At 38.4% G+C, this 12296-nt stretch overlaps 1 protein-coding gene across 3 annotated transcripts in view; it reads left to right on the top strand.

The window, feature by feature from the left end:
• The first annotated feature begins 1765 nt into the window (after positions 1 to 1765).
• The window catches only part of LOC136857917 (uncharacterized), a 122598-nt gene continuing 112067 nt past the window's right edge, over positions 1766 to 12296 (top strand). Inside the window, exons 1-2 of one of the 3 annotated variants that reach the window (XM_067136988.2) lie at positions 1770 to 1898; positions 8002 to 8130. In XM_067136988.2, the coding sequence (XP_066993089.2) occupies positions 8054 to 8130 (77 nt within the window). In that variant the 5' untranslated portion in view covers positions 1770 to 1898; positions 8002 to 8053. Of the gene's footprint in view, positions 1899 to 2034; positions 2145 to 8001; positions 8131 to 12296 lie in introns of those variants that run through there. The other 2 variants (XM_067136989.2, XM_067136990.2) reach the window with 2 other exon arrangements.

Raw genomic sequence — 12296 nt, 5'->3', positions numbered from 1 at the left:
CGCCCACAATGTTTTTATTGGATAGGACCCCGCAACGGATACAAGTTGGGGGAAGATACACCAGATTGGTCAGAAATTACTAAAAGAAATTCGGGATTGGATAAATCTAAAACAAGGGGAAAAAGAGGGGTATACAGCCAACTTAAACAATAACAGAAAGAAATTTAACAAGAAACAAACTTTTGAAATAAAAATTTCTCCAACAAAATAGTTCTTTGACTCCGCACTAGGGTGCGCTATTGTTGATCTTCAGTAGTGTCCTCTAGAAGAGAAAGTTCACACTTCTTACTTCAAGCGAAACAAAAACACATCAAAAGTGACACAGTTCAAAAACTCAAAATTTTCCACGTGGTGACATCTTCTGAGAAAGTAGAGAATTAATAGAATAGATAAAGTTCAACCTTCCTCCAGAAGAGGAGTTTCAACTGGCGCAACTTTTAAATAAACGGTGTAGAGGTGTACCGCCCGGTACAATTATTATTATTATTATTATTATTATTATTATTATTATTATTATTATTATTATTATTATTATTATTATTATTATTATTATTATTATTATTATTATTATTATTATTATTATTATTATTATTATTATTATTATTATTATTTGAACTAAAAGGAAGAAGAGTTAGGCCCTACTTGAAAAGTTTCGTTTGGAACTGTGAAAGCAAATTATTTACTGCCAAGAAAGTTTCAAAGTGATAACTTATAAAGAAGGTATAGTCAGTACTTATAGCTTATTGGTTGTAACTGCAATGTTACTGCTTTTCAAGTCCTAGAAAATGAGATTAAAATTAGGATTAAGTGTGTTCTAGGGTTGCGGTGGTGATGATGGTATGGAAAAGTGAGGTTTGGCTGTAGCCAATTAGAAATGTCTGATTCCATCAAGACAGATGTTACTGGGGTCAATATGGATTTAATAAACAAGTTAGACTCACTTTTATCATGTGAAATTTCTTTGGTGAGTATTTTGAGATGTCAGGGGCAATATGCTGTACATTTCTGGGTATACACTAAGGACAATATCTAGAAGGATAAGCTGTGACACTTGTTTAGGTCTGCTCCAGAGTAATGAAACAGGTGATCCCTATTATGAAGAGCTTTTGAAGATGTGGGTTAGTGGTGCTATCACATTATGTTGTGTGTGTCTGTAGAACAGTGGTATACGAAGACTACCTGGATTGTAAAAATGATAAAGAATTTCTGTTCTCTCTATTCTGAGCTGCTTTAGGAAGAGATGACAATCAACAGTTCTAGTTTGAACGGCGTCATTGTGGGCGTGACGATAATGGTGCGATAGATTGTTTATTGTCTACATTTTCCAATGTCGTGTTAAATAAGTGCTGAAAGCCGATGAGAACACGAGTTATGTCAACAGTGAGGATAAAAATACTAAGCGGAGGAAGCTGTCATCGCTCCACAATAAATGAGCTTGTGAGTAGTGTTCTTAAAGTGTTTTATTTTTATTCATGTAAAATGTGTATTTCTAACTTCAGTGAATGCATTTACTGATGTGTGTGTTTCTTAGTACCATTTTACGAAGAGTGTGCAATTATAATAATCATCGTGTTGCTCTAAATGTAGTGAATATGGGTGAAGTAATTCAAAATCGGACATGCCCACTTTTATCTAGGCCACCGCTTGACAGGTACAGCGTTGCCAAGCGTAAATTCAGTCTTTAACTGTAGATGGCTCTGAGATATTTTAAATATCCTCTTTGGTTGGCACCGGTTGGCACCCCTTTATACTGCTTTGTTTTGGCTTGGAATTGTGTGGCCTGTATGGCTGTTAAGCCGTTCTTTATCTGAATTTTTGACAACTTGTCATAAAAACTGACACTTTATGTTTGATAGATAGCTTTGTTCAGTGTAACAATCTAAACGGGCAAGCAGAAGGTAATTTGCCAATATCAGCGTATCAATTTGATAATTTGAGTAAGATTTCTTTCGTTCGTGTCCTAACCTATCTACAAGGTTTTTTTTCTTTTTTTTCTTTTTAATTTTGCTTTTATCAGTACTCTGATCATGCCAAGTAAGTGGTATGCTGAATACATCGCACCTTTACATGACATTCTGTGTCGACTGGCGAGTTAGACGCTAGTCGATGTAAAGTGCAGTTAGGCCTACAGGTTCCGAAGACAGGTTGGTTCGAATTCCACTGCTAGGCGTTATAGACCAATTTTGTTTCATTTCCCATTTCAGCTGCAGGAAAATGTGAAGATTATTCTTTGACAGGATCCTGGGGCTACTTTCATCTGAATTCTTGCATTTTTAAAATGATTTGCAATAATAAATTAGTAGGTAACTATAATATCTTACACGAAGTACGTACCGGTATGAGTATGCCTCTAATTAAATAAGATAAATGCTTTCTGTGTTATTTATCTTGTTGACCAAACAGGCAAATAATTTTAAATGGGGCCGTGCGGTTAGGGGCGCTCAGCCGTGAGCTTGCATCAGGGCATCCGGGATATAGTGGATTCGAACCCCATTGCCGAAGACGGTTTTCCGTGGTTTGTCATTTTCACACCAGGCAAATGCTGGGGCTGTACCTTAATTAAGGCCATGGCCGCTTTCTTCCCATTCCTAATCCTTTCCTATCCTATCGTCGCCATAAGACCTAGGCTATCAGTGTTGATGCAATGTAAAGCAAATTCCTAACTAAAATATTAAGTGCTAGTGTGCATATTGAGGTGACCTTAAAGCTTGACATCAATAGCTTCCCATTTTTCTTAGTTGTAAGGTTACAAATGTATGTTTTACTTGTTAACCAAATAAGGATGTATTTATTTTATTTTACATATCCAGGACATGAGAATATATGAACATGAATATAGATTAAAATTAACTAGGTAATAAAATACATGCAATAGAATGACACAGGCAGACCAACCAAGTTGCTATGCAGTTTGGATCACGTAGTTGTCAGCTCACTGTCGGCAGTCCTGTAGATGGTTTTCCATGGTTTCCCATTTTCACAGCAGGCAAATGCTGGGGCTGTACCTTAATTAAGGCCACGGCCGCTTCCTTCCCACTTTTAGCCCCTTCCTGTCTCATCGTCGCCATAAGACCTATCTGTGTCGGTGCGACGTAAAGCAACTAGCAAAAAAGAAAAAGTTGTCAGCTTGCGTTCGGGAGATTGTGGGTTCGAACCCCACTGCCGGCAGCCCTGAAGATGGTTTTCTGTGGTTTCCCATTTTCACACCAGTTTTTAATTAAGGCTACAGTCATGTCCATCCCATTCTTAGACCTTTCCTATCCAATTGTCGGCGTAAGACCTGTCTATATCGGTGCAGTGTAAAAACAAATTCTAAAAAGAATAGTAAAAGGCCTTAATATCATAATTGCAAACGATAGTTGAAAAGCATCTTCAATGAGTTGTTTATATATTATGGGTCTGTATTGTGGTCTGTAGATGGTGTATTTGAACCCTACTCTTTGCAGTCCTGAAGATAATGTTCAATGGTTTCCCGTTTTCACACAAGGTAAATGTCATAATGAATGTAGCTTATATTCCTAGTACTTTCCTCTGGCAGTGTCACAGAAGATCTACCAGGATTAGTATGATTTGAAGCGGCTGGAAAAAATAAAATAAAAAGAACTGTAATGCAGCTCATGCATCCAAGAAATAAAATATCTTTACTGCTTAAAAGCAGCTAAAAACAATATATATATTGTCGTTGCGCCTGCGAAAACCTCTAGTACATATGAGTATGCTTATAAATTAAAACAAGATAAATGCTTTCTGTGTTATTTATCTTGCTGACCAAACAGGCAAGTAATATTAAATGAGGCCGTGTGGTTAGGGACACACAGCTGTGAGCTTGCATCGGGAGAAAATGGGTTCAGACTCCACTGCCAGCAGTCCTGAAGATGGTTGGGGGAGAAATAATGACCCGCAACACACATATCATCAAGAGCGAGAATTCTGTGATATAATTCGCATAATATTGAACTTTAAATGATGGAACTTTACCGGTCAAAGTTCTGAGCTAAAATATTTCACATAGTAGTTCTCTCAAGAACAGCAACAATCATGAACTATGAAATGCAGTATGTTGATAGACTGTCACGTTACTGTCATGTAAGTTTAATTGTCTAGTATTATTTGCTGAATGGCTCCCAATGAATTTGTAATTAATCAAGAGACAGAAATGAAGTAGTGAATTGCTTTCATGCAACTGCTGCATATACAAGACAGCTTTATCAAGAAAATAAACTTATAGTCATAATATTAAAAGAAGCATTCCAACAGCTAGTGCAGGGAGAGTGCGCTTACTGCCCGCCTGGCTGTACAGAAGGGAGTAGGGGTACCGTTGCCATGGAAATATGGGCGTACCCACTGCAGTCGCCGTGGTGAAGTACCTGCGATCTGTTTGGAGTTGCCAGACCTTTCACTTCTCAGTTAGATCTTTTGCAAATGGCTGAGTGCAAGTGCTATTCTATTTCTGTTTCTATTGTGTGGCTGTTATTAAGTATATATATATTTTGTTTTAAAGTATTGGATTGAACATGAGACCAAATTGGTTGTAGTCAGGCACACTGCAACAGAATACAGTTGTTTTACAAACGAACATAAGAGTAAGAAAGAGAAAGGAATGTTAGCTAGTTGCTTTACGTCGCACCGACACAGATAGGTCTTATGGCGACGATGGGATAAGGAAGGGCTAGGAGTGGGAAGGAAGCAGCCGTGGCCGCATTTGCCTGGTGTGAAAATGGGAAACCACGGAAAACCATATTCAGGGTTGCCGACAGTGGGGTTCGAACCTACTATCTCCCGAATACTGGATACTGGCCGCACTTAAGCGACTGCAGCTATCGAGCTCGGTGAAGGAATGTAGGATTGTGGCAACACCACGCAATGGGAATACAGTAGGCCCTCCCTCCTACGCTAGATGTCCGAATGCTTCTTTTAATATTACCACCAAGTTATAGATATGCTAGCTGTTACATAGATTGTTTAGGGGGTTTACCTTCTTATGTACAACGTACAAAGTGTACCACTTGTGATAATGTATTCATGCAAATCCACCTTAATTCATGACAGTATAATTACGTCTGCATTGCAGTTACAAGAGGAACAGTACGACTTCAGGCGTGGAAGATCTACAGTGGACCTAGTCTTTAGCATGAGAAAGCTGATGGAAAAGAACTGGGAATGTGGAAAGGATCTGGTCATGACTTTCATAGATACAGAAAAGGCATATGATAGTGCACCCAAAGAGAAGGCCTGGGAAACCATGGTTAAAAAGAGACTCGGAAGAGAAATATTAGAAATGGCGCAAGCAGTGTACAACAACTGTGTTAGCAGAGTTCTGATCCCAGTTGGAAAGACAGAATGGTTTAGGAATAAGACTGGACTAAGACAGGGGAGTGTGCTGTCACCTCTTTTGTTTATTATGGTCATGGACAAAATTGTAAACGAAACAAAGGAAGCATATGGAGATAAAGTGGTGAAGATACTGCTATTTGCAGATGATGATGTGATCTGGGGAAAGGACAGCAAAGAAGTGCAACAACAACTAGATGTACTGAACGAAAAAATTGAAAATCAGTACAGAGAAAAGAAAGACTATGGTGATGTCGAGAGGCGAAGGGCAAGGAAAAGGGCACTGTGAAAATTGGAAGTCAGAGTATGGAAATTGTGGACGGCTTTAGATACCTAGGAAGTGAATTAATACGAAATGCTAGGGTAGACATGGAGATTAGCAGGAGAGTACAACAGAGTAATGCATTCTACCAAAGTGTAAGAAAACTTGTTTGGAGCAAAGAAGTACCAGGGAAAAAGTTAAAAGATAATTTACAAAATGTACTATGTACCCATACTGACTTAGCAGCTGAGACTTGGACTTTGATTAGTAGGCAAGAGAGTACAGAGTGAGCAATGAAGATGTTAGGAACGAAGTTGGGATAGGAAAGCTAAATGAAAGAGCTGAAAAGAATAAACTAAGGTGGTTTGGACATGTAAAGAGGATGGAGGAGAATAGAATTCCAAAACAGATGTGGGAGGCAAAGTGCCGAGGGCAAGAGAGCAAGAGGAAGACCCAGAACAAGGTGGACTGAATCAGTGAAGAGCTGCATAAGAAGACAAAATTTAGAGTGGGACAAGATTGTGGAAGAGGAATGGTGGAAGGAAAGAGGAATATGGAGAAGTGCCGTAAATACTCCGACCCGGCAGGAGCTGGATAAGGGAAAATGATGGTGATGATGAATTTCATTCTTACAATGTAAATTAACACAAATTTGTAACACAATTATGTAAGAAGAACAAATATAGGGGCATAATTAAACTAGGTGTTATCATAGTATTAAAAATTCGTAATGTGGTTGGAAAACATTCCAGTATTATAAAAAGTCCAGCAATGTTCAGAGATTTTCCTCTGTCCCAGGTGACTCTGTGGTAAAGTTTGCACCTGCCAATTGCAAGACTTCTGGTTCAAATATCAGTACTGCAGTATTTTTCCAAAAGCCTTGTGCAGTACTTTCTGATTTTTATGATTGTTCGTTCCTCTCATTTGCTAAGAAGGTAGCCATACTCTCTGGTGTTGACTCAGTTAAATGTGTATTTTTATTCCTTGTTTGATAATGTGTTTTTTTACTGGTATGTTATAGTGTAATATTTATATTTAACTTGTATGTTAGGGGCAAAAGATATTAGGTTGACGCCCCGAATAAATAGCATTTTAAGAAAATATAAAATAAAATAAGAACTTGTATGTTTGACAGACTTAAAAGCTTTTAAGTTACATTCCTCACATTCCCGATCTTGTTAGATCAATCTTCATTTGCTCGAAGAACACCAATAACATTACGAAGATCTCCTTTGGCCTTGTCTATGTCAGCAGTATTAAGAGAAATGAATTTCATTTTTGAATGGTCCCTATTGAATTGTGATTACAAGTAAATTAAAAATTAAGAGTAAAATATTTCCATCTTTTCAATACAAAATCAAGTCATGTGGGTTACATTACGGAAGAAATATTTATTGGAACTGGTTTCGGCCTTTTTTTAAGGTCATCAGCCAAATCGAGAGTTGCACAATGTATCTGATAGTTCATAGAAATTGTAAAAATAAAAAAAAAATAAAAAAAGTCGTGAAAACACAGTGGTTTGACACTATAAATGTGGAAAAGTCAAAATTGTTGTAAAAATTTTGGATAATGCATGAAATGCATAAATTAATGCACTTGGCTGCTGTTGAAGGAAGAATTCAAGAAGAATAATTTGGGTGTTGAAGATTCTTGAAGTTTGTATATATCACTCCGTATGAAGTTCTGATAGTTGCGTTACGATGTTTTGTACGTATTGCAGGTAAGGTCTCATTGGTGATCAAAGTTTTAATGACAACTGTATGCATTGATATATGCATTTTTAAACATAATCTGTCCAACACATCGCAGCACAGCTATCAGAACTTCATAAGGAGTGATATATACAAACCTCAAGAATCTTCAACATCCAAATTATTCTTCTTGAATTCTTCCTTCAACAGCTAAGTGCATCAATTTATGCACAACAATTTTGACTTTTTCACATCTATAGTGTCAAACCACTATGTTTTCACAACTTTTTTACAATTTCTATGAACTATCAGATACATTGTGCAATTCGCGATTTGGCTGATGATGACCTTAAAAAAACAAAAGGTCGAAACTAGTTCCAATAAATGTTTCTTCCGTAATGTAACTCACATTACTTGATTTTGTATTGAAAAGGTGGAAATATTTTACTCTTAATTTTTAATTTATGTCAGCAGTAGGTATGGTGACATTAACTCTAAGTTTTGCTGGTGGGTGAAGTTGTTTTTATCTTGTTTTGCTTTTGAAGGTTTTATGCTATGGTTGCCAGTGCTTCTAAAATTTTGTCTGATGTTTCCAATAATTCATTTCGATCCCTGTCCTCAGTTTCATTCCATTTTCATCTTTGTTTTCATTCATGTCATTAGTTTCATCTTTGAAAAGTTTTAAAAGATCCTCTTCATCTTTATTATTTTCACTAGCTCTGGAGGCAATGAAGAAGTAGAGAGACCAACTCTGGGTTCAGCACCAAACATGATGCAAAGTGATTGTTTAATGCCTGAATGGAATGCTCGGTTTTTCATAAACTGTACATACCATAATCCGACCAGGTAAAGTAGTTTTACAGTCATTCATCAAGCAGCGAGCCTGTTTTCAATATCTTGATTTGCTTGTTCTACAGACCCCTGGCTCTCACTGTGCTGTGGTTTTCCATGTGCGATTTTGAGCTCAGGCCACAGGCTTGTCGTTTCTACAATCAGAAGTTCTCGACTGTTGTCACAGGGTCCAAAATTTAGAAATATGTTATTCAACTGGTAGGCTACCTCTTTACCTCTTTTAGTTTCCAAGGCACATAGCAAAACAAATTTAGTTGGGTGATCCTGATGTGAAGAAAAAAAAAAAAAAAAAATCCACAGCTTGTTTCTAGTCATTTGACCGGGTCAGGAATGGAATGAATGAAGCCACCATCTAGCGGTGAGGATAGGAATTGTGTCGGCCGCCGAAGCCTGCCACACTTCTCTGGGGCAATGATTAATGACTGACAAATGAAATTATATTGGAGAGTGTTGCTGGAATGAAAGATGACAGGTACCCGGAGAAAAACTTGTCCTGCCTACGCATTCTCCAGCACAAATCTCACATGTAGTGACCAGTATTTGAACCACGGAACCCAGCAACGAGAGGCCGACGTGCTGCCGCCTGAGCCATGGAGACTTGGGTGATCCTCATATACCATTTTGAATTTGAAATTTACATCTGGTTGTGCTTGAAAGCTGGTTAGATCGACTTGACATCGACTGTTCATTTTCGAATGAAGACTCAGTTTGGAAACTAACCCCGAACTCCCCCCCCCCTTTTTTTTTTTGGTATTCATTTCTTAACGAATTGCTCACATCTACAAGTACTTACTTACTTACTTACTTACTTACTCCTTGACGCTACGGTCCTTGCAGAACCTTGGTCTCCGCAACAATCTTCTTCCAAAGCTCTCTGTCGATTGCCTTGGTCCTCCATCTCCGGACTCCCATGGTACGTAGATCAGCCTCCACCTCTTCTATCCATCACTTTCTTGGTCTACCTCTACATCGTCTTCCACCTGGATGCCCCTCCAGCACTTTCTTAGGTTCTCTTGTAGTCTCCATTCGATGGACATGTCCTAGCCAACGCACTCTAGCAGTCTTCATGAAAGATACTATATCCTGCTCTTGGTACAGGTCTCTAAGCTCCTGATTAGATCTAATACACTATCCCAGTGCAGTTTTAACTGGCCCAAAAATCTTCCTCAATACCTTTCTTTCCCATGTCATTAACCTATATTCTTCTGTTTTATTTAATACCCAGGTCTCAGCTCCATATGTAACCACAGGTCTAATGACAGTCTTATAAATGGTCAACTTAGCTTTCCTGGATATTTGTTTATTTCTTAATGTTGGAATTAAGGCAGCATAGCATCGATTTCCTGCAGCCAGTCTAGAATTTTTTTCCTTTTTTGTTTCATTTTGTGAAGTAATCAGAGAGCCTAGATATCTAAATTCCTGTACCCTTTCAAAACACTTTTCTCCACACCTAAGTGCATTTGGAGGTTGACTAGATCTGGAACTCACTAGGAACTTAGTTTTGTTGTTATTCACTACCAGGCCAATTTGCTGTGCTCCCCTCTCCAATTCTTCATAGGTTTCGAGAAGTGCATTCTTTGTACGAGAAATAATGGCCACATCATCTGCATATGCCAGTATTTGAATTAGTCTATGATATATGTTCCTTTCACGATTTGCAGTGATGGTACGCACAGCCTTTTCTAAAGCAATATTGAAGAGGACAGCAGACATTGGATCTCCTTGCCTCAAACCCACTTTTACGTCGAAGGTTCGCGATACTTTCCCTTGTACGCATACCTTAGATTTACTTCCACTCAAAGCTGTTTTTACCAACCTAATCAGCTTCCCAGGATAACCAAGGGCTTTCATTTTGATGAGTAGTTTTCCTCTTTGCACTGAATCGTAAGCTTGTTTAAAATCAACGTACAGTTGATACAGTGGTATGTTATATTCATAGCACCTCTCCAGGATGATCCTCATTGTAAAGATATGATCTATTGTTGAACGGTTTGCACGAAATCCACACTGATATTCTCCAAGATCCTGCTCTGCTTTGTGTGTTAGACGCTTAGCTATTATTATGCAAAAGATCTTGTAGCCTATGCAAAGCAGAGATATCCCTCTGTAATTTTCACATTTCAATTTATTTCCCTTCTTAAGAATTGGGTACACCAAAGCTGTTTCCCATTCTTCTGGTAATTTCTCTGTTCGCCAGATTTCCAGTATCAACTTATACAATGCTTGTATCAATACCGTTCCACCATATTTTAACAACTCAGCTGTTATTCCATCTTCTCCTGGTGACTTATTATTCTTCATCGATAAGAGGACACCTTTTACTTCCTCCAAAGTGGGTGGTTCACTATTGCATTCCTCTGATTCATCTTCATTAGATTCACTATTTGGCAATTCTAATTCATATTCTTCATTTTGTATTTTAACTGGATTCAAAACCTCCTCAAAATATTCCGCCCATCTATCTAATATTTCCGGGGTATTTCCAAGTAGTTGCCCATCCTCATTTTGTATGCAGCTTACTCTTGGTTGAAATCTACTTTTTCTCTGCTTTACGTTTCTATAAAACTTTCTACTTCTCTTATGCTCATAATCTTGTTGCATCTCTTTTATCAGATCTTTTTCCATTTCTCTTTTCTTTTTTCTACAAAGATTCTTGGCTTCCCTTCTACATTCCACATACGTTTGGTGAGTAGCTCTTGTTGCCCGTTGCATATATATCATCCTTGCTCTATTTCTTTTCTCCAAGGCTATCTTTACTTCCTCATCATACCAATCCTTCTTTGGCTGTTTCTTTCTTTCTCCTAGTACCTCCTGGGCTGCATTTGTGATGGCTTCTTTAATCACCCGCCATGATTCATCCACTGTTACTGCATTTTTATGGTTTTTCAAACCTTCTTCAACCTGTCTTTCATACTCCTTTCTCCTTGCATCATCATTAAGTTGTTCTTGGTTAAATCCTTTCCTCCTTTCTGCTTTACCTCTGACTCTTACCGCAAGCTTTTGTTTCAATTTAGCTTTCACCAAATAGTGGTCTGAATCTATATCTGCACCTCTATAAGTACGCACATCTTGTACATCAGACGCATGTCTTTTGTCAATCAGTATGTGGTCGATTTGATTCTTGGTGTTCCCATCTGGTGCCTCCCAAGTTTCTTTATGAATTCTCTTGTGCTCAAATGTAGTGCTACTGATTATCATATCCTTTGCTGTAGCGAAGTCAATAAGCCGTAACCCACTGTTGTTACTTTCCAAATGTAAACTCTGTGCTCCTATTGTGGGTCTAAATTCTTCCTCTTGTCCCACTTTTGCATTGAAGTCCCCAATTACTATTTTAATGTCATGTCTAGGTGCCTCATCGTACTATTTCTCTAGTTCTTCATAAAACTTATCCTTTAGTTCATCCTCCTTTTCTTCCGTAGGTGCATGTACGCTTATAAGTGTATAATTGAAGAAGCGGCCCCTGATTCTCATGATACAGATTCTTTCATTTACTGCCTTGTAAGACATTAAGGTATGCTTCAGTTGTTTAGATATCATAAAGCCTGTTCCACAGATGTTATCGCCATTCCCACTGTTGATTAAAGTATAATCCTGTAAATCGAACATCTCAATTTCCCGCCATCTAATTTCTTGTAGAGCAGCGATTTCAACATTATACTTTCTTAGTTCCTCTTCTAGTTTTCTGCTTTTCCCTGGCTGGAGTAGGCTTCTCACATTCCAAGTCGCTAATACCAATCCATAACCATTTCCTCGCCTAGGTCGTTTGTCAATTTTATCCGTCCGGTTTGTTCTTACTCTTTGCGGCTTCTCAACAATTTATTTTTTTAATGGGATAGAGTTGTCAACCCTATGCCCAACCCCCAACCTGGAGGACCAGGGTATCCCTTTTAGTCTGGATCATCACCTTCGACCTGTCCGGCAAGGGAGGCCCTACCAGTAGCTAAGCTACCGCCGGCATAGCTCTCAGGATCTTTTGACTACGCAAGCCCCACCACCACGACAAGGTAAAGATACCATCGATGGGGCACATCTACAAGTAAAGACATATAATTTCTTTTCTTATATTTGAAAATTTGAACCACAGAACCCAGTGCTGAGAGGTCGGCACGCTGCTGCCTGAGCCACGGAGGCTTGGGTGATCCTGATATATCCTTGTGAAT

This window comes from Anabrus simplex, chromosome 1, assembly GCF_040414725.1.
Source record: "Anabrus simplex isolate iqAnaSimp1 chromosome 1, ASM4041472v1, whole genome shotgun sequence".
In the NCBI taxonomy this organism is placed as follows: domain Eukaryota; kingdom Metazoa; phylum Arthropoda; class Insecta; order Orthoptera; family Tettigoniidae; genus Anabrus; species Anabrus simplex.
Note: the sequence above shows the minus strand (reverse complement) of the source record. Positions and strands in the feature narration are given on the sequence as shown.